Here is a 27881-nt window from a genome sequence, read left to right as displayed (position 1 = left end):
GCTTCAACTGCCCGAGTGTCAGTGAGGAACCCATGAACTGGTGTTTCTACTCCAGCGTGTGTGTGTGTGTGTGTGTGTGTGTGAGAGACTGTGTGTGTGTGTGTGTGTGTGTTGGCAGCACTTGTAAACTCAGTAAATGAAACCAGAAGATGCTGGTGGTTTGGAATGGGACAGAACTCAAGGATCACATGCTAAGTGCGACTGCTAGAGTTCATTATTCCTGACAGGTATTGTATCAGGAGCCAGTCAGGCTTTTGTCGTACACCTACGCAAATAGTTTCACATAAAAAAAAAAACAACAACTCCCAAAAAACAGAAAAACCCTCGTGAGCTCAAAGGCATGGACAGAACACCAGGGTACGTTCGTTCTGTCTTCGGAGACGACGGGGATTTTATTATAATTTATTTTATTATTATTTTTTTTACCATGTGCTCACACAGAAGTTTTGTAGAAAATGACAACTTTCTATGTACGTTAGTGCTAATGATAATCGATTGAAAACGAGTTGGAAATCTGTGCTATACATTAGTGAACACTTATAAACTGTTTATTAACACCTCGTACGTGTGTATAGCGGATCTACGCGTCTATGTATACAGTGTTTGATGGCTAGTTTAACAATTCAATCTGAATCTTCGAGTTTAAATTCCCAAAAAATGGATTTTTTGTTTGGTTGTTTTCATTTTCCAATTTTGCACTTTGCTAAAAATTCTTTTTATTTTTTTTTAAAAAAATCCAGAACGAAATGAACGACTTTTTTTTTTGTGTGTGTGTGTGTGTGTGTGTGTGTGTGTACAGAATTGAAAAACATTAGCGATTTGGAAACCATTACCGCTCCTAACATGGCATTAGTGCTGAAGCGACTCTTCAAGGCAACAATCAAGCTAGCCGCGGTTTTAACTCTGACTATAATAATAATAATAATAATAATAATAATAATATTTTAAAAAATAAAAACCTCCAGCGCTAGATTTTTTTGTATATATGTGTAGCAGAAAGCACATGCGAAAAAGTGAGTGCTGAAGAAAGAAAAAACCCCAGTGTACGCTAGCCTTTTCCGTTACACCAGAGACTGAGGTTAAGTTTCTTTGGACGGAGACCTGAGAGAGACATTTTTTCCACGCAGTCAACTGAAAGCGTGTACATTTTCTGCGCCTCTAAAAAAATGATCGTTGACCACCGTCCCCCGTCCCCCCCACCCATCCTGCTGGAGAAGCTGATGCAGAAAAGTGGAGCTACTCACCACCAGATGGGATAGCCTCCGAGCACCCGAGAGCTGGACAACCACATGCACAGAAGATGTAGATATCCAACAAGGTACAAATCCATGAGGTATGTCTTCTTGTGTGGACGGAAATGTCTATTGATCAGAACATAGGATTTCCAGCGAGGGGACGGAATACGAAGTCCCCTGTAGATCTGGTTAGAAATTTTTTAAATGAAATGAGGAATGGGGGGGAAAAAAATCCACTGGATTTATTTTTGTTAATTTATCTTATTTAAAAAAAAAAAAAAAAAAAGAAAAGTCAGAAGAGGAAAGTGTGTTGGTCTTCCAGTAGTTAGAGGAGTAAATGTCTCACGCACTCACACACGCTCCTACCCGTCGTCTCTATCCCTCCCTCTCTCTGAGCTTCTTCCCTAAGGTACATATCTTTTTCTCTCCCCACTTTTTTTTCCCCCTCAGGATGTCTCATCTACAGGGCCAATATTAGTGAGAGAGAGAGAGAGAGAGAGAGAGAGAGTGAGAGAGAGAGAGAGAGAGAGAGAGATGAGCAAGGTTTGAAGATGTCAGCTGGCAAGCCAATCAGAGAGCATGGCCTTAGGTTACGCAAAAAAAAAAAAAATTATTATTCCTGCCCATCTGTCAATCACCCAGCACCCCCTGGTAATGTAGCAAAGAAAGAAAGAGAAAGAGACTGAAAACGGGAGGGTGGAAGAATGAAAGGATGGTAGCGAGTGAGTTTTTACGAAAGGTTTCGTAACAAGTAGGTTTCGATTTCTTTGATTTTCAGAAATGATCCTTAGGTTGTTCTAATTAACCTGACTAATTAATCTCATTAACCTGATTAACCGGATCCCAGAGCTCATCCACACCAGGAACTGGGAAGTACTTGAATATTTGGATTGTCCCTCCCCTCCTTCCCAACCAGCACCCCGTATGAGGACGAGACACACAAAGGGAACACAATAAAGCAATAAAAAGGTGGTGGCAGGGCCAGGCATGCGGTGATATATGCCCCAGTGGCCCAAAGGCAGCGCATTTTACATAAACGCTATTGTCATTCGGGTGGGCTGACTCGCAGACGGCACGACACAGCACTTAAAAGGCGGCGTTACATTGTGAAACAAGTCTGTGACTCGGATTTGTCCTCATTAAGCGCAGAGAAGAGTGGCAAAAAATGTAGTTTCCACTTGTTATAGACAGGAAGATGTATAACCAGATAACGAGGGCTCGGTTTGAGGGAGGGATACAAAGAAGACACCGTCTTCCAGGGTGGACAGAAATCATCCGGTTTCTAAAACTCGGTTTGTCAGATTTACACTGTGATCAAATCACATTGGACTTCCTGGAAGTGTTTTATATCACAGCAAAGTACTACGTTATGTAAAAATCCAGGCAGTCGCAACCTTCATAAACAAGACGAGGGCTTTCATTCACAAGGTACATTAAAAAAAAACAAAAAAAAACAAAACAGTGCTAAAACCAGAGCTAAATTTTTGGCGTCCCTCAGGGTGACATGCTGAGATCTCTTTATTCTGAACCCACTAATATTCCTGAAAATCCTTTACAATTCAACCCGTAGAGATAACCAGACTAAAACATTCAAACTATGCAGTTAATTTGGGAAATGACATGCTTCTTCAGGTTCTATTAGGGGTTAATAAATCAGTCAATTTGGGTTAATATTTAACTACAATATGTTGCTTTTACATGCATAAGGTTTCCTAGCTAGATGTTCTGGCATCCCTCAGGGTGACATGCTGGTTCCCCTTTATTTTAAACCCACAATGATGTTTGAAAGTATTTTACCATTCATCCACTATAGATGAAAATAGGCCAATAAATATAATACAATTAAAAATCTATAACATTAAGTGATTCCTTCGTTTGTCATTCGTAAAGTTTAAACCAACCCTACAACAGAAGGTTCTCCACTTTTCCAAACCCTTAAGGAACACTTAGAAAAAATGGTGTCGATTACGAAGATCTGAAATACTGTACAGTTAAAATATGAACTATTAGCTAAATAATGAACAGTTATGAATAAATAGTCAATAAATTCGATAAATTTAGGTTCACATTTTAACCGCACAGTGTTGCTTTTACATTCGTAGGCTTCCTAGCTAGCTCATGATTTTCCCTCATGGCTAGAATTTTTGTCGTTCCTCAGGGTAACGTAACGAGTCCTTTTTTATTTTGAACCTTTTGAAACGTTTACAATTCCACCCGGCTAAAATTGTTGAACTATGCAGGAGAAATCAGTGAGTAATACAGTATAAAAACAAGCACACCAGAAGCGAGTTCTTCAGTTTGTCCGTCTCAAGGAAGTGAGAGCACGCAAAGTGTAAACTCGTCTGTCCTGAATATATCAGAAAACCCTGGAGACACTGGAGACTCCTTCCATATATGTAAAAAAAAAAAAAAACAATAAAAACTTCTTCTTACCACATCACTGATTACATGCTTTATAAATCCGATGGAGTGTTTGCCGTACACTCCAATCCCTGTGAATGATCTGTTAGTGTAGAAATGCTAACATATTTAAACGAGTGCATTAATATAAACCTGTGATTTGCCTTGCCAATCAGATTTGAGGCAGTACAATAGATTTTCTTTTTATTACACAGAAAAAACTAAGACCACTAAGTGTCCAAAGAACTGACGAGGAACTGTTCCCCCCCACAAGAGTGTACCATTATATGTATGACGAACCCTAACCCTAACCCTAGCGTAAACATCCTTTCTAACTCGTCCTGAAAGAGCACAGAGCCCCTATACCGTAGGTGATCTCCTAAATGCAAATCCCAGCTTCCAGGTTTGGATAATTGTGCTGTTCTTTCCTGGTCCACTCTTTGGCTTTAGACTAACCCTCTGTGGTGAAGTCTCCAGCAGGGAGCCGGAGGATTTCAGACTCACTCTCTCAGCAGGGAGAAGTGCTGTGTGTTGGATCAGGAGAGAGGGAAAGCTCTGACCACAGTCTAGAGGTCACTTTCCCAGTGCCCCACATTCTTCTTCCTATAGCCTTTATTCTTCACATCAAAAGGGCCTGCACTATAGCTGCCTGTGGCTCAGCTTCTGCCACGGGGGGCCATCCATTCGCAGATCTGCCATGGCTGTTGGTGGACACTGCCCTTTCGTGCCCTCGTGAGACCGTTTTTTTTTTTTTTTGTCTGGTTTCTCTTTTGATCGTGGAGGTTTTTAGTCGTTTTGAGTCAGGAGGAAAGTTACTCTTTCATGATAACCTGAGAATCTTAAAGCATCAAAGTGCCACAGCGAAACCACGTCGAGCGTCGTGATTAAATAGTGTCTCTCTAGTGTCCGCTGGCAAGGCTTAACGTCAGAGAGATGTTCCATGGATGTACCGGTTCTTCCTAATGAAACAATGTGTTATGACTGGAGAAGAGCGTACATGTATCTACTAGAGATGTTCCGCTTGGTTTTAATTTTCACAAATGGTGAAGAGATCATCAAGTGGACAATGGACACACAAGTACGATAAGTAAGGAATACTTTGTGGTGTTAATAATATCACCCAGCTGTTGATTTTTTACCAATGACAACACATCTTGAAGTGTTTTATTCCTCTATAGCAATTTGTAGCTAACAGTTACATTGAGTTGCAGTTACATTTATATAGCGCTTTTCTAGACACTCAAAGCGCTTTACATAGTATTTGGTCTCCTGAACCACCACTGGTGTGTAGCATCCACCTGGATGATGTGACGGCAGCCATAGTGCGCCAGAACTCCCACCACACACCAGCTATTAGTGGAGAGGAGAAGAGAGTGATGTAGACAAGTCAGAGATGTGGATCATTAGGGGGCCATGAAAGAGAAGGGCCAATGGGGGAATTTCGCCTGGACACCGGGGTTATACCGCTACTCTTTTACCAGAAGTGTCCTGGGATTTTTAACGACCACAGAGAGTCAGGACCTCGGTTTAACGTCCCATCTGAAATACGGTGCTGTTTTTACAGTATAGTTTCAATGTGTAACTAACAGTTACATTTCGTATCCATTAAAGGACATCATATAGTACGTTCTATCCATTTATAGTTAAATCTAATGTTGTGGAACGTTTCGTAAAACAAAAAAGGTTCCTGTAAACAGATGTTCTCTCACTTTTCTTCTAAAGTTCAGTTGACAAAAATGCAGCTTGTCATGTTAGGCAAGAAACCACAAAGCACAAACTCCTCTGTTTGGAGAGACTTTGAACAAGCTTTGGCAGTGGATACTCCTTCCACAAACGCGAAATAAACATCTGGCATACAGGTCCATGTGCAAGTTGCTACTATATAAACAATAATATATTAGTATAAGCACATTAATATAAACCTTTGATTTGCAGCTTTACTACAGTCAGTGTTGCTGTGATTGAAAAATAATCAACACTTTCTGACCAATCACGATCCAGAATTCAGCCAGCATTAATCGGAGTTAATAAAGCAGTACGTTGAGGTCAATGATGGATACGTTTTGAAGGATTATATGAAATATTTTATTATGCAATGTAAGATTGAGCTATTGTGTTAGTAGTCTAGCTAACTAACTGGTTTAATATGGCTTTTATTGTATAGCTAGATTAGTGGCATCCATCAGGGTCGGACTCTGAGTCCCCTATTATTTAACTCTGCCGTGGTGTATAATATTGTATCATGCATACATAAGGTTAAATAGAGAACGCTTGTTAAAAGTTAATTAAAGTATAGGATAGTTTTGGTACTGAAATCTGATTGGCTAAGCTGTATTTGAAGCTCGATGCACGCACTCCTCTGAAAGCATCACCATGATTGACTTCCGTATTAATGTGCCAGGTTTTAACTTAATAAAACATTACACTTAATGCCCTACTGTACCTAATATTTGGCCTGATATGTTGCTTAGCAACCAAGGATTTCTCTTAACAGACATATTGGACGACTAGTGTATTGCGGATACCGTTACTAATAAATTCGATTATTTATCGATTTATTGATTAACGCTCGATTTGATCATATTATTCTTGTCGGCACTGTAGCGTGGAGTATTGCTTTCCTCTAGAACCCTGATCAAAGTTACTCGCTCGGGATCATGTGAGAACTTTAAAGCTTCATAGCGCAACCGCATGCTTGAATTCACAGACTGAATGAGACGATTAAACTGCGTCTCTCCAGTGTGCGCTGGCAAAGCCGTCTACGAAAGATCTTCCTAATAGAAATAAAAACAAATAAATCTGCTTTCCATTACGATGCTGTACATTTCGAATGAGCCGGGGTCAGCGGTTCGATCGCACGCCGAGCATTCTGAGACGTGACATCCAGCACCGGGAATGGCTAGCAGAATGTCACAGCGAGCGCTATGCACTGGAGGAGGCAGGGAACGGTCTGCGGTTGGCCCTCCTAACAACGTCAAAACCGCATTTCCCAGGTCAAGGCCGTGGGTGTGATGAACTGTCTGTAAATGAACTGGCTATTAGAATCGCAATCGTAGATTTACGTCCCAGCCTGGACGTACAACCCTTAAGATTCGTTTATGCAAGGCTGTCGTCTTTATCTGCCTAAATTCCTTTGTAGAGTGAAGAAAGTGTTGAATCTCATATCAGTTGCGCTTACTGAATTGGCAGGGAGTGGGCACTCTGGCGTGGAAATGAGAAGCAGCGGCTGATCTCTCAGGGTCTGTCAATGGGAATAAAGAGACGAGGCTGGAGCTTTGACCCCGAGGTCAGGAGTCCCTCATCCTCCCTCATTTAGCTGTGTTTGCGGACACTCCTGCTTTTTATTAGGCGATGGGTAATACATCACCCTCATCCAGCCCCCACAACATGACAAAGCCAGGAGTTTGGATAAGTCTTGTAGCCGCTTCGAGTGAAAACATCTATTATGGTTTGTCGAGCCGCAGAAAATTGAAGCGCATTATAATACTATATAATATTATCCGTCTCCGCACGAAAAAACAAAACAAACCGTGGTCAATTTTCTGAATATGTTCAAAGTTTGAGGAGTTATGCAATGTGTTTTAGGCTGTGGGGATATACACTAAGGTTTGAGTTATCTCTGACGACGTGTGAGTGTGTCTGTGAGTGTGTGTTTTGGTATCTGCATGCATACAGGAGGGCAGCGACACACTGAGGACCCCCGCGGTGCGGGTTTCTAAGGCGACCCGAGGAAGGCCGTAACCAGGTCCAGCTCTTTCTCAGGCCTCTCTGTCTCCCTCTCTCTCAGGAGCCCCATCAGCTCAGCCACAATGAGTGACATGTCTAGAGCCTCCCTCCCAAAGCCCCTCACACACACACACTCAATCCGGACAGTGTGACCGGACATAGGCAACCAATAAAACCTGGATTAGTAGGGCATCCACACACTGCACTACAGCGAGAAAGTTTCTTAACCCGCCCGGCCCGCCCTCTCCTCACACATGGCTTTTCTCTCTTTCATTCTCTCAATCTCTCCGTCTTTTGTATTTATCCCGCTCCCCTCCTCTTCCTCTGACCCTCTTTTTTCCTCGAAGAATTTCATTATTTGTTATTTCCACATTTGGGATAAAGAAAATCCCATGAATCAGCTTGTTCCTGGAGATGTATGGGAAGTCTGGTTAATACTCTGGACCTTTAATCCGCCTCTCCCTTTTGGAATCGGTAGCCTCTGATACATTATATACACCGCCTATATAAATATTACACATACTTGCACTTATTAGACATTTCATTATGTCCACCAACATATAGGTGACTTATGTAGGTACACAGTTACTAACCAGGTACCAGATGTACTCCTCTTATACCCCATCTGGATATAGGAAAGGACCACCACTGATGAGATAAATGTTTGGATATTGGATCTTTCTATAAAGTAGGCAAGAACCAAACACACAAATCTCTCTCTTAAAATCCTGCCCTTGAGTTAAAAAGTACCAAAATGGAAACATTTCCACAGTCCAAGACACTTTAGTCAGCTGAAAACCCGAATAAAACACGTCATGCTCGTCGACGATAACTTTGTCCAAAACCTTACGTAGAACAGCAGAGGCAGGAATAAGAGCTCCACAGTCAGAGATAATAAGCTCGTGATTGGTTTAGAGGACAATATTACGGTATCAGAGCTTGTTACGAGTATCAGAGCTATACGACTGAGTACACTCATCAAAATGTACTTGGATTATGATGTCTCGTGGACTTTTATCATTAGAAATTATTAACCTTTAAGATCTGAGAAATCATTTGACAAATTTGAGAGTCATAAAATGGCCCGATCATTTGCTAATTTAAATATTGTGTTAAATAAGAACCTGATAAAATGGCCAGTAAGTGAATATTTCTAAATTAAGGAATTAATTAAGTAAATTCTTTAAATTTTTTTTTAAAAAAAGTCTTAAAAGAATAAAATACATTTCTTGAAAATACCACATGATAAAATAAAATATTATAAGTGAATATTTCTAAATAAATTAATGAATTAATTAAGTAAATTCTTTAAAAAAAGGAAATTCTTAAAAGAATAAAATACATTTCTTAAAAATACCACAGTATATATCGATTTCTTTCTTTCTTTCTTTCTTTCTTTCTTTTTTTAAATAATTGGAGTTCCAAATGAAAATCTTTGCATATTAGAACGCACAACAACAGTACAGATAAAATAAAATAATATATTTATTGAAAATGATTATGATATTTTAATATATATATATATATATATATATATATATATATATATATATATATATATACATATATATATAGGTGTTAGATTTGTCATAGTTCCAAATTTTCGCATTTCATATTCACATATTAGAACTTTTTTGTCCATTAATGCCCTAATATTCCTGTAAACACCTTCATACAACAACACTGTTTATTTATATACTTACAGTAGTGTTAAATGAGAACCTAATACCGTCTAAATACTACCTACTACCTGATCATTTACAGTAAGTGTATAAAAAATAGTGTTCAAATAGCGTTGAAAACTTTTAATAAGTAAAATAAACATAACATATTTAAATATTTCTTACAATCTTTAAACATACCATTATTTAAAAATATATTGTTTAAAATAATTTTGCGTTGGAATGGCTATAATTCTTCGTATATCAGGACTTTATTTGCTTGTTAATATGAAATAAAATTCCTGATATTGTTATGACGTGAGAGTGAAATTTTGTCATATAATTTTAATTATTATAATACGTTTTTTTTGGTCAAATCTACAGCCTTTATTTCCACATCTCAACTTTGACCCGTATATGACTATATATTCAACTTGTTCATTTTACCGTCTCATATACTGTACATTGTTTTGTATCTCGTATTGCAAGATTTTTTTTACTTTTCACTATTATTACTGTATCTTCCAGAACATCATCTATATATTTACTGTTTTGTTCTACAAATTTAAATTAGATTAGATTCTACTACGACGTTAGGGTGAAACAATTAGTCCACACAGGAAGTACTGCAGTCTATCTGCAGACAAAACAACTTTTTGTGTGGTGTTAATTCAGAGTGTCTAAATGAGTTAAATTAGTTAGCACGCCTCCCAAAAGGCTGCAAAAAAGCATTCGGAGCCGTTTGCAGGCCCCTGTCCCAGCAACATGTCCTGGAAATGGGGGCATTTGTATAATATCACTGCTTTTGTCTGTACTTTGTAAGCCGGGGACAAAAAAAAAAAGCCCAGACAAGCTCCTCCTCCTCCTCCCCTCTTCTCTTGGACCCCCAAACAAACCTTTTTCATTAGAGCAGCAAACACTTTCTCCTTCAATAGCTGAATGCTCAGCATCAAGCCTTCCATTGGGGAGCGCAGCATCTCCACAGGCCCTGGGCTCTTCAGGCCGCTGCTCTCCTCTCAGGACACACAGCTCGCTTAATTAAACCTCACTTAAGCCGGACAATAAGCTTTCAAGCAGGTCCGGGCTTGGCGGGGCTCTCCGTAGGGCCGGCCCCCGGTATTCATGACCCTTGTAAAAAAGCAGAGAGAGAGAGAGACAAAGAGTAAGAGAGAGAGAGAGAGAGAGATTTGGGGGGTATTACGTGCCAGAGACTTTGTTCACACAAGATGAAGAGTCAACAGCCACCCCCTCGCCATCTCTCTCCTAATAACCACCTTTAGAAATACCCCCCTCCACATTTGCACCGTCCCCAAAGCACAATGCCCATGCTACTCCCCTCCTCTCACTCTCAGCCACCCTCCGGGACAATGCCCCAGGCCCCACGGTCCTCCCCAACACCCTCAGCCTCCTAACAGACACTTCTTTTATTGAAATTCTTTGGTGTTCTAATCCTCAGCTTCCTCCGACGGACAACAATGGAGTCTCGGGGCTTCAGCCTTTTCCAGCAGGGCTATCATCAGACGGGGCCTGGGTCACAAAGTCCTCCGCTCCTCTCCTTTTCCTCTCTCCTCCTTCGCGCTCAAGCTCTCATCTCCTCCCAGAGCACTACACACCTTAGTGAGAACTAGTAAAGAGGATATATGGAGGGGATGTCACAGAACAATTCTGATCTAAAATTAAGGTGTGAAAGCGGCACGTTACTGTGTTGAACTCATTGTTTCAGGGTGTAGTCAAGGAAAGGAAATTGCACGAAAAGCAGTCACACTTGTGCGGTCCAGGATGCTTGACTCCAACCTTTCTCGGTCACAGATAGCGTTCATGGACGTGACTAATAAACTAGCCTATTTAACATTAACATTAAAATACTCCTTTAAGTACAGAATTACAAAAAATAAAAAAAATAATAATAATAAAATGACCTAGAAACATCTTTACACCTTTAACATCATTAACAATACCAGAATCTGTCAACTTATATCACTAACATTAGCTAACATTGATATCTGGCTTGCTAATTGCGTGTACACTGGTTATCATTTGTCACATGACTAGCAAACTAACTTCCAAACACATCATTAATCCTTAAAACTAAACTTAATAGAATAGTAATATACTAATAAAAATGACTTAGGGACTTCTCTACACCTTTAGCTGCGTTAAAAACACCTGAATCTCTAACCTCATTTAACTAACATTAGCCGACTTAGATACCTGGATAGCTACGTGCTAGAAAAATAGCTCACATTCGTCCTGTGACAGGAAATGAAACTTTCATTACCTTGTTGTTGAATTCCATCATTTTCTCAGTAATTTATTAGACGCGACTGTCAAAATATCACCTGATTAACACGAATGTTATCAACATTAGCTAGCTGACTTATATAGCTGGCTAGCTAACTGTTAGTACACACCATGGCTCGCATTTGTGACATGACATGAAGTGACACGCTCAGTGCGTAGGTCTTAAATTTCATCGTCATTTTCTCAGTAATTTATGCGGCAGAAGACAAATTTGTCAAAATATAACAGAACCAACACAAATTTCTAGCTAAGTTAGCTAGCTAGTTTTAGGTTAGGTTCTGTGGATCAACGTTTCCAGCTACCACATCATTCACTAATCTCAGATTTAAAAAAAACATTCAAAACTCTAAAATAATAACTGAATAATATACTAAAGATGACATTAGGAACATCTCTACAACTTTATCTTCATTAACAACCCCAGACTATATAGCCTCATATCACCAACATTAGCTAACTTCTATAGCTGGCTAGCTAACTGCTAGTACACTAGCTTGCTTGCTTCACATGATATGAAGTGGAACTTTCAGTACCTAGGACTTGATTTTCCTCATTTTCTCAGTAATATAAATAGAGATAACACAACACTGAACATTTACATCAGCTAAGTTAGCTAGCTAGTTTAGTTTTAGTTTCCAGCTACCATGTCATCCTCTAATCTCGGATTTAACACGCCAAAAGCAATGAATCTTATTCCGTAACTTCATAAACTGAGTTTATATAAAAAGTAAAAGTATCAAGAGAGACTTAATTGAAAAGTATGACTTTAGCTCCATGTCAACATATTTGATGCTAATCTATACAGTATAATCAGAATCCTCCATACGATAAGAAGTCAGGTAAAAAATAAAGTTTATGAGATTACGGGTATTTTACGTTTTATAGCACAGGATGTTTTTATTTGAGGTAGGTTAGTGAAATTTTTATGCTAGCAAGCTAATTTCATTAATGGTAAGTTGTGTAGCTGTAGCAGTGGCTGATATTTAAGAGTTAATGCTCGACTGAAGCGTCGCGAATATGAGAAAATAACAGACAAGATCGGGACAAGTAACAAACCACGCACTTCCGCACCAGAGTATCGATGAGACGCTGTTAATCGTTAAGCTTTTTTAATATATGACATGAAGATAGCGTTCGCTGGGTTATGCCTCGTGCGAGTTTAATTAAACACGTGACCATGTGATGATTGAGATGTAATTGTAATGAAAAAAAAAAAAAGTTTCTTGTCAGAAATTCACATCTGAAAAATCAAGGCGCTTGCCTTACAGAGGAACGTAAATGGATCACGTGTAGATAAAAACTCCGCCGCTGAAAAAACTAAACAAAAAACAACAACAATAGGAATCCTCACAGAATTTGTAATGGTTTTAATGGTTATAATGGGAATTGTATTGGTTTTAACAGAACTCTAACGGTCCCTGTGTAACGGTGTGTAGTGGTAATTTGTTGCCTTCTATTGGTGGCATGTTATGTCTAATGGATACCATTAAGGACCACACCTTTGACATTTGGTCACGGGTTTAATGGTTATCAGCTGATGGTTTGTAGCGGTATTTGTAGTGGAAACCATTAGAATTTCTGTGATCGTTTCTATTGTTGTTGTTTTTTCCCCAGCAGGGACGTGCACACACGTGAAAAATTCTTTCAATCCTAACAACAGACATTGTTACACTTATTAACGTGTGAATAAAATAAATTGAGAAACAAGCAAACCCATAAATGAATAAAAAATTCACGTGAAGTTCCGCTGACTTTTGTGTAAAAGGTATGAATTAATCCCAATCTGATGAAGCCTCATCCTTTTTATCCCGAGATGCAAATGTGCTTCATGTACCGTTAGTTATGGCATTACAATAAATTTAAAAAAAAAAAAGCGCAGCATTGCTGTGGTGACAGCGCCATCTGCTGGCTGCTTATAGAATGACCCACTAATCACTTTACACCCCTGCCATGATGAATTCTTGATTCTGATTGGTCGGAAGGTGTTGATGATGAATTTTCTATCACGTTCAAGCTCATTCACAGGGGCTTGTAGGACAGATGCTTAACCTAATCGAAGCCTAGCAATAAACTGATCGTAAATAAAATAAAAACGGTGACTTTTTTCTGGACGGAGATGTTTATTTCACATTTATGGAAGGAGTCTCCAGTGTCAGAGCTGTATACGGTGGTTCCCAGCTCCTAACTTGTTTCGTGGATGTCTCACAACGTTAAATATAACCATAAATGGATAAATAAGTCAAAAAGTATAAGGTATTGCTCATTCTAATACAATTATTATTTCTATTGTAAGAACTAACACAGGGACTTCCAGGTACTGTATGCTGGATGCTCTGTACAAACTAAGACTAATCATTTCTTTATGGCGTTGTTATTTGGTAAATAAAAATGTCTGGTCGTTGACGTGGTGAAGCTTTCTGTTAGGAAAGAGCGAGTCTGGGGCAATTCTAAACTGCAGCTGAAGTTGAAGAGCCGTTGCAAAATATGTCGATGTTCCCTGGAGAGAAAAGAACGACAAGAATAATCAGGATGAGGGTCCGAGGGCTGAATCGGTGTAGACTAGATCTGTCATTTAAAAATGCTTTTATTTTAGACGTTATTAAATCTATTTCTGCACTGTAGCTCCGCAGCAAGGAGTGAAAACAGAGCGAGTATGAGGCTCTGAAATCATGCACGCCTATTATTAGTAAGAGCAGCTGAAGCTCAACGCTGAGCTGTGACTCATGCTTCTATTTCGAACAGGCATATGGAGTTTACACGACACAGACCAGAAGCCCTGCTACAGTCTAAAAACAGATGCGTCACATGACCGAAATCTTACGTCTGTTACGTCTAAACTAGCGCTGGTAACTTTCCATTTAAAGCACGACACGCTCCATATTCTGACTCAAGTTAGCGGTTTGAGTTCATCTCCAACGTTGAAGTGAACTGAGAAATATCCGTGGAGTATTCTCTAGATTATTAGCGCCAGATTGTTGTTGAACAACGTAATCAGCGCCATTCGTTTATCAAGCCGACTTCTACCTAACTACGGTGCTGCTGAATTCCTTATTCTGATTGGTCGGAAGATGTTTCCATAGTAACGACCGACACAACCGATTAAAAAAAATGTATAGTTGGTGATATTTCTAGAAGGAGTCTCCAGTGTTAGCACGTTGTAACTGAGGTAAAGCTGTAGCTTTACTTTTTGTTTTGTTTCGTGGAGCTTTGTGGTTCCTCGGGAACATGACAAGCTGTGTTTTTTCCCCGTTAACTACAAGAGAGAGAGAAAAAGCGATGCTAGTGAAAGGACGACTGTTTATAACGTAAGTCATAACAGGAAATAACTTGTTGTGAGTGGTTGTGAGAAATGAAATGAAATAGGTCTTTTATCTTGCTGGATATATTTTCGGATATGGGTAATGATCATACGGTTACCATTCGTTCCTTTCCAACACATTTCAAATCATCTCTTTTATTAGGAAATAATTTAAAGGTGCACTGGGTAAGATCAATGTTAATAATTACGATTGCGTGTTGTTTTTTTTATGTGGTACTGCCCTGAATAAGCTGTTCACGACGGTCACAACGACTGTGTTGATATTTTCTGATAGTTGTATATACACACGAGTCCCTTGTTTGTCCTGAGCAGTTGTCCACTGTCCACTGTTTCACGTTCTTTACTTTTCTATCATCATCTTCTGCATATTTGACTTCTTTCCAACAGCGGCTATATGATGTCGAGATCCATCCTTTCACACTGAGGGCGACTGAGGGACTCGTACACGACTGTTACATAAGGTGCAAACATTCAGTGATGCTCAAGAAGGGAACACGATACATGAAAAGCCGGGAAGGAAGGGGGGGGGGGGGGCTGCGTGTAAACTTTTGAACAAGTGTAAATTGTTATTATTTTGTTTAAAGAGCTTATATTTGTTTCATTTAGTACCACCCTTCAGAAGCTACACAAGGTATTTACATGTCTCCCAGAAGACACAGTACTAACAATTTAGAGCAAGAAAACAAACTTTAATGGCAAAATTGTTGATTGGTGGAAATTACGGCACCACCGAGGGACAGCAGGGTTCTGTTTAAAACACTTATAAATTACTGTCAATACCTCACCTCATTTAATGAAAATACACCGATCAGCCTTAACGTTAGAACCACCTGACTAATATCATACCGCCAAAACAGCTCTGAGCCGTCGAGGCATGGACTCCACAAGACCTCTGAAGGTGTGCTGTGGTATCTGACATCCTTTAAGTCCTGTAAGTTGTGGAGGCCTCCATTGATCGGACTTGTTTGTCCGGCAAATCCCACAGATGCTCGATCGGATTGAGATCTGTGGAATTTGCAGGCCCACCTTGAACTGAGAGAGACCGCTGCCATTAGGGAATACCGTTGCCATGAAGGGGTGGACTTGGTTCAGATCTACAGCATACACGTGCCCATTTTTCCTGTTTCCAACACATCAACTTCACTATATCCCACCCCTTGACAGGTGCCATTGTAAATTAGATAATCGATGTGATTCACTTTACCTGTCCGTGGTGGGCGCATGAGGCAAGGCGAGGCGAGGCAATAATGCGACGCAGGAGACAGAAACATCATAAACACAGTGTTGTTTGAGCTCTGGCTTAGACAGAGGATTTAATGCGTCGTGTGTGTGTGTATATATATATATATATATATATATATATGTGATAGTTATTATTTTCTTTATTTTTCTCGTTTTTATGACATTTTTTATCCAGTGATGTATAATATATTGCACAATTTTTAACCATCAGGCTTTTTCCTATAAATAAATAAATTATGGAGACGTAAAACATAATAAGTAATAAATAAATAAATAAATAAATAAATAAATAAACACATACACAAATAAATAAATAAATCTCCAGGACTGTATTGATGTGAATATATATATATATATATATATATATATATATATATATATATATATATATAATTTTTTTCTTCAAAAATAAAACAAAAATATTTAAAATCTATCCACAGGACTTGGATAAAAATTCTCCAAAATAAAAATGATAAAATGATTTAGAAGACTACACTTCCCACTTGGCTCCTGTGACGTAAGCAGGGGGCTGTTGGACGCTGTCAACAAACACCCAACGCCTCCTCCACGGATTGGCTCAGGTTTGTCCACGTGATTGATCCGAGCCAACTAGAATTGAGGGTTTTTTTCCATCCCCAAGATCAAATTCCCGTTTTCGTAACCCTGAGCCCAGGAAATGATGACGCTCATCTGTGGAGTGTCGCCGTGTTGTCAGCTGCTGCTCGCGGAGGAACTCAGAGGAACTCAGAGGACACGTTTCCTCTTCTAATGCCATAACTAACTCACTCCATCTTTATTATTACTGTCTGGCATTAGAATAAAGCGTCGTCATGGAAACCGCGTGTACAGTGAGGATGAGGACGTGCCGCTGATCGGAGACTGAAATAATAATAATAATAATAATAATAAAGAAAATAATAATAATAATAATAAAACTGCTGATTTGAAATAAGGAGTTTAAATCACACACTGATTATAATTTTTATTTATTTATTATTGTTATTATTATTATTAAAAAAAAAAAAACCCATCAATCACCAGAAGTCAGCTTTAACTCGTAAGTATTTCTTTATTTCTAATACCTGACTCCAAACTGTTGCCATGCCAACTGACTTTCATAAGGTTTCCACTTTGAACACGAATGTTTAAATTAAAGTGTAAAGCCTAAACTTTTTTTTTTTTTCTTCCTCCAGGAAGTCAACAACGCATGACTGTAAAGTTTAAATCACTTTAAAGTTAAAGCATGTGCTTCTTTCTTTCTTTCTTTCTTAAAAAAAAAGAATTCTTTTAATTATTTATTTTGTAAAAAAAAATCATCTATCCGTTTATGTATTATTTGATTGTTTTATGCTTTGTCTGATTTTTTTAATCGTTTACGTAGAGCACTTTAAATGATGATTATTCCCTGCTGAATAAAAAGCAGTAGAAACCATCACAGGAATTCTAATGGTTTCCAATACAAATGTCATTACAAGCCATCAGTTAGCCATTAAAACCATTACCGTTAGCATTATCGGTCCTTAATGGTGTCCACTAGACATGACATGCCACCAATAGAAGGCAACAAATTACCAGTAGAGACCCACGGGGACTGTTACAGTTTCCATTAAAACCAATTCGATTCCAATTGTAAAAAAGTCTATGATATACTATTGTTTTTTTTTGTTTGTTTTTTTTACCCAGCAGGATTATTATTATTAATATTATTAATTGTAGAATGCATAATACTATTGTTCACGTCCTCTGACACGCTCTTTCCCCTGTTTTGCACTGCTGGTTGTTTATTTTAGCGCCAAATTGCGTTACCATGTGGAAGACTGAACACAATGTCCTGATCTGATCTTCAGGCCCGCTGAGAATTTAAAGCACTGGACACCTCTTGCAACATTTGACTTGTTTTGCTGCAATCGGTTACAAAATTAAAATTGCCCCGTCATATCTATAACCGCTGGAACTTTTCCTTTCACCTCACACTCATGTCTTACATAAAGCAGTTCATGTGCTGAAAATGCACCTCAGGACTGTAACGTCTGATGGTAATGTCTGATGTTGGTCTCAGAAATGGAAAATGCTTTCACAATTGTACAATATCGACCATTTTAGAGGATTTATTATGGTCATTGTCGAGTTTAAGACCAGGACAAGCCGAGATCGAGTCGAGACTGAGTCTTAAGGAGATCAAAGCCGAGTGGAGATCGAGTCTAGAAACCGTCACGTTCTTTTCGAGGCTTATCAAAAGAAAGACAACACAACTCTCAGTCAAGACCAAGACCATACTAAGCAAATCCATTACCAAGTCCAAGTACAAATACCAATAAATCCAAGACAAGTCCAAGTCCATCCTGAGACCAGACTCGAGTCCTGCAGCTCCAATGTTTACATTAATTGAATACGACTGAAAATGAGCGCTTGTACTCCTACTATTCTACTGTTTAATAACTAAATTAAAAACATGTCGTCAAATCCATGTAATAAAGTTGCTTTAATGACAAAAAAATCTGATCTGATAAAAATAAATAAATAAAATGAAACAGCAGATGAACAAGATGTAGCTGGATTTAATGTAGTGTCATAATGAAGGCATAAGAACATTTAAATCGAACACCTAAATCCTTAATCCTTACCTTAAGCTTTATAACTTTTTTAGTGTAAATTGTTATAAGTGTTGGAAAAAAAAAAAAAAAAACCACCCCCAAGTCTCCTCTACAGTACGTAGAAGAGGACAGGAAGTTTGTGGTGCTGTAGAGTCTGTTGACAGGAAGCATGACTAACACTTCTTTACAAAGTACTTTATGTTTGACATGAATTAATTAAATGTTTTTATTGTAATTGAGACGAGTAGCCGAGTGTTGCGCTAAGGCCCTACAGTAGCAGGTCTACGCTGGTAATTTCCACTCGGAAGTAACTTTCGCAGTGCGTGCATTCGTAAATCAGTCCTTTTTAAGTTCTCGAAAAACGTACGTCTGCGTTACAGTACTTCAAGACATTATTGATCCATTTCATTTCCAAAAACTATAATAAGTGGTAGCTATTAGCCTGTCTGATGCACTCTTCAATCAGTTTCTCACTCACAAATCTGCTGCCCCCTGTGGTCAAAATTGGTATAACATACTAGTGATTAATATTAGCTCCCCATAAGGAGGAAAAAAAAAATGATGTAGCCCTTTGTGGTATAAGTTTGTACAACACTAATTGTTAGCTACTTTGTTTTTTATTTAACGTTATTTTATCCTTCAACAGAGGAACAACTCATTTTTACGCTTTAAAATGTGGTAAAACCGATGGTGGAGTTTATTTCGCCCTAGCATTTGGAAAAATATATATTTTCACGTCCTTCCTGACTGTCTCGTGTGTTGATATAGACATAGATGTCCTTGTTTTTTTTGTAGTCACGATGAACGTGGGCACGGCGCACAGCGAGGTGAACCCTAACACACGTGTGATGAACAGCCGGGGCATGTGGCTGTCCTACCTGCTGGGCATCGGCCTCCTGCACATCATCCTGCTCAGCATCCCGTTCGTGAGCGTGCCCGTGGTGTGGACGCTCACTAACCTCATCCACAACATGGTGAGACGCACACACACACACACACACGCACAATTTCAGCATTATATTGGCCTGCAAGGTCTCACTGTCTGCATTAGTTTAGTGTCAGTGACCTAGTTTTGGTCATGTGACTTTAAGGATATAATGTCAAATGATCTGATAAAAAATAAGCTATTGGATTAACATTACAGTTTTACTATTGAGTGCAAAAGTTTACACCCCCTGTTTATTTTCCTGTTTATTATCTAAAAAAACAAGAATAAAAAAAAAAAAATTGAAATGAAGACAAAAGTATTTTATTTTGTTAAAAATACACACTCCTTTGCACTGTAGTGAGCATCCAAATGAAATGGGTTTATTTTTCTTTCTTTGCTTACATTTGACATTTGTAATTTTCCGTGGAGTAGCTCAGCAGGGTTGTTCGCTGCTAAAGATCGACTGCGTAAATTCAGCCGTGTTTTACTTGCTGACTCGGCGTTTTTGGATTTCCCTTGTTGGCTGAACTTTGAGTGTAAATGTGCAGTATCGGCTGATACAGTGCCTGAAAGTGTGCTGAATAAACATTCGGTTTTTAGGCCAAAGGGGGAGATAAGGCTGGATAACGGGCATGTGTCTGTTTGTCTTGTGTGTGTGCGTGCGTGTGTGTGTGTGTGTGTGTGTGTGTGTGCAGTGCATGTATCTCCTACTGCACACGGTAAAGGGGACGCCGTTTGAGACTCCGGACCAGGGCAAGGCTCGGCTTCTCACTCACTGGGAGCAGATGGATTACGGTGTGCAGTTCACCGCCTCACGCAAGTTCCTCACCATCACACCGATTATACTGTGAGTGTCTCCTTTCTCTATCCTCAAACTCCATCTTCATTCGCTTCCTCCATCCTCCATCTTCCATCATCACCAGCCTGCATTTCCGTCCTCCATCCTCATCTTCACTCTCATCCTCACACTCATCCTCCGTCCTCATCCCCATCCTCACTCTCATCCTCCATCCTCATCCCCATCCCCATCCTCCATCCTCATCCTCACTCTCATCCTCCATCCTCATCCCCATCCTCCATTCTCATCCTCACACTCATCCTCCATCCTCATCCCCATCTTCATCCTCATCCCCATCCTCCATCCTCATCCTCACTCTCATCCTCCATCCTCATCCCCATCCTCCATTCTCATCCTCACACTCATCCTCCATCCTCATCCCCATCTTCATCCTCCATCCTCATCCCCATCCTCCATCCTCATTCTCACTCTCATCCTCCATCCTCATCCCCATCCTCCATTCTCATCCTCACTCTCATCCTCCATCCTCATCCCCATCCTCATCCTTCATCCTCACTCTCATCCTCCATTTCCATCCTCATCCTCCATCCTCATCCTCCATCCTATTTCTCATCCACATGCTCACTCTCATCTTCCATTTCCATCCTCACGCTCATCCTCATCCTCCATCCTCATCTTCCATCCTCACGCTCATCCTCATCCTCCATCCTCATTTTAATCCTCATCCTCCATTCTCATCCTCCATCCTATTTCTCATCCACATGCTCATCCTCCATCCTCTTTCTTCACTCCCATCCCCTTCCTCATCCTTATAATTATCATCCTCATCTTTCATACCCGTCCTTCATCCTCATCCTACATTTCCAGCCTAATCCTCATCCTCCATCCTCACTCTCATCCTCATTCTCCATCTTCCCTCTTCCATCCTCATCCTTTATTCTCCTCTCAGCATTCTGAGAAACACACACGTTTCCTCTCCTGTGCTGCTGATTATTCAGACTGCCTTTGTTACATGAGCTCCTCAGTAAGTGTGAAAGTGCTGATGCAGGCTTCCTCTGACGAGAGCAGCCTTATTTAGGAACAGGCCCATAGCTCTGCTCTTCTCCTCTTCCTCTCTTTCACTCATCTACTTTCATATATTGCTGCATATAACTAGACACCACATGAACCTGGATGAAGATTAAACACTACTGCTGTCCACGTTATTCTTTTATGGAGGTAATGGCATGCATGCAGCATGAGCAACATTGTATCTTAAAGGAACAGTCCAGTGTTTACTTCATCATGGAGTGAAATGAGCAGAACCTGATCTTAGTAACGCTTAAAAGAAAAATAAATGTATATGGTGATGTCGGTGAATGTGCGAATCTTAGGGTGTCTGAATATATTGGTTCTGGAGTCAACAATTTGAAATTCAGGTCTTGAAAGTGCAATCACAGTAAACGTGAAGGCCCTTCCTAAAGTTCTCAGTGAGGACATTCTTACGCAACACTCGAACCATAGAACAGTCCTTAATCAGCTCTGTCAGTATAACTGCTTGTATAATATACCGGTGGAAAGTTCATGGAACCACAAACGAATCGTTCCTGGACAGGTGCGCTATATTAGATTTCATACCACGATCTCAGACTAGTGAGAAGGAAGATCAGACAGAAGCCATCAGTCACTTGAAAAGAGTCGCAGGACGAACTGAAAGCAGCAGAAACAACAGTTACTCAGAGAACAATAAGCACCAAAGTGCAGTGTACTGATCTCCGTTCCTCACACCAGACTCCTCTGGTAAAAACAAGTCCGATTTAGACAAATCCGAACTCTCTTGCAACAATGTTCTCTGGTCAGAGCAAACAAATATGGAGCCCTTGGAGCTCGTAAGCTTAAGAAATTGAAGACGACGATGCACTGGACGTATATTAAATAACCAAAAACAAAAGGAATGAATACGTATTTCCCCTCGCTGTATTAAAAAGTATCAGGTTCAAATAATTCAGGTTTAAAAAATTTCAGGTTTCAAGCTGTCGAAAAATCAGGTTGTAAAACCTCAGGTCGTGGAATTCAAGGAAAACGTTCAGAATACGCAGAAAGGGCAAATGAAGCCGGACGTAATCAAATGAATGAATTAACTTAAACTTAAAGTGCGCCTGTTATGTTTTTTCAAATATTACCTTTCATGTATTGAGCTGTTTGTGAATGTAAAAACGGCGTTATCGACTCTCCAAAGAAGGAACCGATTCTGAACAGGTGAATCGACTCGTTAGTGATTCCAGACTTTACTTCCTGTACTAACCTACGTAGGTTTGTAACACAAAGCCCCGCCTCCGGTCTTCATCGGCTGCTCGCTGACAGACGGAGCTGAGACTCGTTACGGTAGTGGGCGTTTCCTTTTCGACACGCGCTGACAGCGCTGGACCGATCACAACACACTGGGACGTCTGACCAATCAGAGCAGAGTATGCTCTCTGAAAGGAGGAGTTTAGAACGGATCATTTAACGAGTCGTTTGTGACACTGGAGGGAAAAGGTAATGCTGCAGTTTAAATTACGAGCACGTCAAAGTGGTTTTTGACCTCGGATGTGCGTAAATCTATCGTACGAGAGCTTTAAAATCCCTAATATGTGCACTTTAACGTCTAAAGTACTAAACTATACTGTATAACTGGAACTGTTACTCGTTTTCAGCAACGAGTTCAGTATCCAAGAGGCGAAAGATGAACGGACACACTCCTCTGCCTCTTCTGATGCGCTGTTATTGGGCATTTCTTAAGAGAAACCACTGCACTGTGTGAAACCCAAGGTCTGCAAGCACGCTATCGGAGGGGCGCGAGAGCGCGAGAGCACGAGGGAGCTTTTTTAAAAATGAAAAAAGAAATCGTAAATCACAAATAATCTCTTGAGTTTTCATTTTTTTTTTCTTCTTGAGACTCGAGATACCGTTTGAGTGCTGCGATCAAGACGGCGTGTGTAATAACTTGTACACACTACGCATCAAATCCTCCGTCTAAGCCAGAGCTCAAACAGCACCGCGTTTATGAAGTTTCTGTCTCCTGCATCGCTTTATTGCCTCGCCTCGCCTCGCCTCGCCTCATCCGCCTCATTCACTTTCTCCGTGTTTCTCCTTTCACTTTCTTCACTTTCGTCTTTCTTTTTTTCTTTTTACCTCTTATACTTGCACTGCAAAACAAAGTCAGCTTAGCAAGTGAAAATATCATGAATGTAATCTACTTGAAGTAGTTATTTCCTGTTATAAGACGGATACGAAATGATCATACGTTCCAGTTGCTCACCGAGCCAAAAGTGTCACGATACACGTTGCGTATCCTAAAAATAATCTCATCATATGAAAACATGACACATCGCCGACCACCCATCGGTGACACGCAGCGTAGTTACTGTAACCGTAAAAGGTATAAGAGGAATAAAACACTTCAGGACGTTCTGATGCGTGACGTTCAGCCGCGTGTTTATTATTTTCCCGTAACGGCATGCTCAGGAAGTGTTTTACTCCGATTTAGAAGGGATATGCTTCTCTTCTGCTGAGTTATTACTTCAGAATAAAGCGATCCAGTGTTCAGGACAGCGCCACAGGGTCATCCTGTGTTGGGTTTGATCTCCGTTATTCCTCTCATGTTTCTGTCTTGCTGATATCTGACGTCCTTTTCTCCTTGGTTCTGTCCTCTGTAGGTACTTCCTCACCAGCTTCTACACCAAGTACGACCGGATCCACTTCGTCATCAACACGGTGTCTCTGCTCACCGTGCTCATCCCCAAGCTCCCTCAGCTGCACGGCGTCCGGCTCTTCGGGATTAACAAGTACTGAAGATGCTCTCCGCTCGCTCCTCGAACCCCGCGCTCTCCAGATCAACACGTCCGAGGTTCAGAGGTTTTTTGATGAAGCGCAGCAGGCAATGTTGAGAAAGGGACACCTCGGCGCGAGTCACTTAACGTGATGATGATAACCGTCGCCTTGTGTGTTGACGTTAACGGGTTCTGAAGGCTGATTGTGAGGGAGAGCTTGTGGAGGTGTCGTGCATCGATTTGACCAGGATTTCTTTCTTTTTTTTTTTTTTTTTTTTTCTAACCCGAGTCTACGCTGTTACGTTCGGCCGTTTTCGAACCCGGGTGCTGTGGAGAAAACGTACCAAAGCGCAGGAAGAGCGGTGTTACGGTGTTCCCACTAACCTGAAAATCCCAAGCACGAGAGGAAAAAAAATCGCTCGGATCTAATTCCTTCCTCTCGTGGACTTTTCATAGACGTTGGATGTCTGTGTGATTAGCTTTTAGCTTGGCGGATTCACCTTCAGTCGAGGAGGTTACGCTAACCGAAATAACGGTGTATGATTTCGCTTTCTTCCTCACATTTCTAGTGTCCTGCTACAGCATGTCGTGTACGGTTTGCACATTTGTTCAAAGTATGACAAGGGCCACTATTCATTTAAAATTTTAACGTTTTATTATGTCCATCCATACACCACACTTTAGGAAACAGTCTAGGGTGGATTAATTGAATCCATCGATTCTACATTCTTGTCTTGGCTTATCTCTGATTTTAAGTACGCGCAACGTAGAGTAAAGTCAGAAGTAAAGTCTGTGCTTTGTAAAGCCTCGATCGGTCGAACGGTTCAGGGCCGCACCAGACTCTCTGAACCGAGAACCCGAGGGCACCGTTTTCCAGGAACGATTAACTGTCAAATATTTTTAGTAACCAGTCCAGGACGGATACAGTTAGGTTCAATCATTTAGGACAGTGTTTCCCAACAGGGGATGCTTCTGGACCATCAACTTCATCCTCATGTAGCTAACGCTGCCTAGCGTTAGCGTTTCTGTAGGGTGGCGCAAATTTTTGAACATTTTCAAAGGGTGCCGTGACTGAAAAAAGCTTGGGAAACACTGATCTAGGACCATCGCTATGTAAGGAATAACACACACGAGGCTGTGTTGTTAAAGGAAAATAATCCACGACATGGCCCAAAGCAAAGTGGAGTTAATGTTCTCACCCTGAAGTTCTACTACAGCGATTTGCCAACGTTGACCATCTTTAATTTATTAACGAGTGAAACGTCATGCTTTTTATCCGTTTATAGGTACCTCTAATCTTATGGAACGAGTTTGCAGCTGTAAAGAGTTGTTCTCTCGCCAGCGTTGCTCTTTCTGTCTCTCTCTCTCTCTCTCTCTCTCTGGAAGTTAGAGGCGGCTCGCAGCTTGGCATGTTACCGAGAATCCGCAAAGCGTAAACTGGTCGAGTCTGAACACTTTCCCTTGGTGGAATTTTACAGACGGTTACAGAGTTCTGACGCTGGAAACTCCTTCCGTCGTACGGTAAAAGCCTCCTAATAGAAATCTTAATCATACGAACGATCTGTTTTTCCTTGTTCGATTAAGAAACATTTAAAAAAAACAAAAAACAAATTCTGTTTATTTTTCTTGGATTATGTGGCGCATCTGTCACTCAAGTCCTTGTGAGTGGTTGCTATAGAAACGAGCATGCATTGGAAGATCAGTTAATCAGATTAATCAGTTAATCTTCTGATTCGAGAATTCAGCAGCGCTCTGATATAATACATGACAATTCCAATGTTTTTTTTTGTTTTTTTTTTAAAAATCTAATCTCAATGCATTGGACAACCTGTTATGATGGCGTATCTCCCTAAATGTTGTTCATTTATAACATAAAGACTGAATGCTTTCTTTGCTTTGCTGTTTGTTTCATGATTTGAATCAGTGATCACCGCTCAGGGGCGGGGTTTAGTAGTAGAAGAGTATGGTCGTCGGAAATCCGACCCTAAATCATCTCTCCTGCACGTCTAACTCGGTGAACGAGTGTTTGCCGATGATCATATCGACCTGCTGGGGTTTCAGCGCGTGTGAAACCGATCAGCTTCCAGGCGCTGGGCTTCGAATAGGACCGTGAATGTGATTGGTTGAAATGTTCACGTTACTTCCTGTTTCGGTTTCACAGTGTTGAAGAAAACTAAACTAAACAGATTACAGAATCAACAATTATTTTAGTCGACAAGGGAACAGGTTTGTCCTGCTCAGTTATCTCGTAAGTCGGTCGGCTTGTTCTTACGACCCGGTCCAGGACAGGCAGTAACCGGAACAATAATACAAAGAGATGACGATCCACTGCGAAATCTCCGTTAATCAAACTGTGTACACAAAAGTAATGTCTGGAATTCCACAAGCGATCCACGCTTCGAATGGAATACGAGAAAGCATACTGTGATTATGAGCCCCGCCCCTAAACGAGCCTAAAATGCTGGGTCCTGGGCGTGGACGTTCGGCATTCGAGTGTGAAGACGACCGCAGAAGGCAGAATTTTAGAAGAAAGCATCAATTCGGACGACCCTGCCTATAAATACAGCCCTAGAAGGCAGAATTCGTACAATTCAGACAGATTCTGCGCGTACCACGTTGTCGGGTCTGGTTCTTGGGCGTGATTAGCGTAAATCCGTGGAGTTTAATTAGTGACCTCACACACCGATCACGTATCTAGCCCCGCCCCCGGGGCAGCTGTACTAGGTCTGATTTAACAAAATAAGATAAATTAGTATCAGGTTTGAGCTGTATAATCTGTCTAAACGATTATTTTTCTTCAATTCATTTATAAGAATAATGACACTCCCAGAATCGATCCTGGGTCCAAACCCTACGTGTGAAACTGCTCAAACTCCTCCTCTTTTTTTTTTTGTTTTTTTTGGGTCCTGTGGGTAAACAGTATTTCCTGTGCATTTAGTTAAAGCGGTGCATGCAATCTGCTGAACTCTGTTCCGTCTGCTCCGGCAGCTCACATCCTGTTTTAGAAGTACGACAGAAACAGAAACGCAGTGTTTGTGAACAGGCGTGGCGGTGGGCGGGGGTTATTTTTAGAGTCTGGCTCGCATCGTACCATTGGTCAGTTTCTCTTACTATATATAGAAAGCCTCGTTTTGTCTTGTCAGAGCAGAAACGGCGAAATGACCCGAGCCAGCCTCTTGGTTTCAGTTCCTTCAGCTCAGACCGCGCATTACAGCGAGCTCAGTAACAGGATGTAGTGGGGGGGGGGGGGGGGGTTTAGTGATAAATAGTAGAGAGAAATATGTACATGTCCATACATTTTCATATGTGAAAGAAATCAGTATTCTATGACCCATTATTATTTCAGTAATACATTCACAGCAAGAATCCAGTGTTTGTTCTCACAGTACATGTTCAGCACAGGCTTTTAAAAAGAACTGCACAGAGAACGTGGAAATGTTTTAAAATTACTGTACTTCAAAGCAAACGTTTCTAATATTTCTCGTTATGAGATTATTATATAACAGATGACGTACAAGGAATAAAACACAGCAGGATGTGCAGCTAGAGGAAAACTGTTCACCATAACGGCACAACCCGAAGTGGTTTATTGATCCTTCAGTGCTTCATAGCACGGCGATTTGCCAACAATTACAACGTGGGTACGTTTTATCCGTTTATTGTTACGTTTAATTGTGAAGAAACCACTAACTCGTCCGTCCTGAAGATTTCCAAAAAAAAGTTACCGCTCTGACTGTTATAAAGCGCTGACACTGGAGACTCCTTCCATAAATGTTTACCTGCATTTAAAAACAAAAACAAATAACGTTTATGAAAAGTCCTTGGGAATTCGCTGTTACTATAGAAACTATAACGCATCAGGATAAAAAGGTGATTTGTACCTGA

The 27881-nt window shown here is 40.4% G+C and overlaps 2 protein-coding genes across 10 annotated transcripts in view; one reads left to right on the top strand and one right to left on the bottom strand.

Moving 5' to 3' along the window:
- wnt3 (wingless-type MMTV integration site family, member 3) overlaps positions 1 to 4212 on the bottom strand; it is a 35254-nt gene extending 31042 nt beyond the window's left edge. The window contains exon 1 of the mRNA XM_053639318.1: positions 1245 to 4212. Coding sequence (XP_053495293.1) covers positions 1245 to 1330 — 86 coding nt within the window. The 5' untranslated portion in view covers positions 1331 to 4212. The remainder of the gene's footprint in view (positions 1 to 1244) is intronic.
- ormdl3 (ORMDL sphingolipid biosynthesis regulator 3) lies at positions 1300 to 27244 on the top strand. 9 transcript variants are annotated; one of them, XM_053639326.1, is made up of 8 exons: positions 14351 to 14628; positions 15030 to 15103; positions 15249 to 15273; positions 15500 to 15971; positions 16325 to 16941; positions 19274 to 19452; positions 20102 to 20253; positions 23883 to 27244. In XM_053639326.1, exons 6-8 carry the CDS (start codon positions 19279 to 19281, stop codon positions 24016 to 24018), a joined length of 462 nt encoding a protein of 153 aa, XP_053495301.1. In that variant the 5' UTR covers positions 14351 to 14628; positions 15030 to 15103; positions 15249 to 15273; positions 15500 to 15971; positions 16325 to 16941; positions 19274 to 19278; the 3' UTR covers positions 24019 to 27244. The 9 variants fall into 9 exon arrangements, with proteins under 9 accessions (XP_053495307.1, XP_053495308.1, XP_053495301.1 ...); XM_053639327.1 differs by lacking the exon at positions 15500 to 15971; XM_053639329.1 differs by lacking the exons at positions 15249 to 15273; positions 15500 to 15971 and having other exon boundaries at positions 16325 to 16465.
- The last annotated feature ends 637 nt before the right edge of the window (positions 27245 to 27881 follow it).

This window comes from Ictalurus furcatus, chromosome 13 (assembly GCF_023375685.1).
Source record: "Ictalurus furcatus strain D&B chromosome 13, Billie_1.0, whole genome shotgun sequence".
Lineage (NCBI taxonomy): Eukaryota > Metazoa > Chordata > Actinopteri > Siluriformes > Ictaluridae > Ictalurus > Ictalurus furcatus.
Note: the sequence above shows the minus strand (reverse complement) of the source record. Positions and strands in the feature narration are given on the sequence as shown.

Excerpts from the sequence above, each read along its gene's own strand:
- ormdl3 (XM_053639332.1), top strand. The coding sequence starts at position 19,279 with ATGAACGTGGGCACGGCGCACAGCGAGGTGAACCCTAACACACGTGTG. Across the intron at positions 19,453-20,101 it reads CTAACCTCATCCACAACATG|TGCATGTATCTCCTACTGCA; the intron begins GTGAGACGCACA and ends GTGTGTGTGCAG. Across the intron at positions 20,254-23,882 it reads ACCATCACACCGATTATACT|GTACTTCCTCACCAGCTTCT; the intron begins GTGAGTGTCTCC and ends TGTCCTCTGTAG.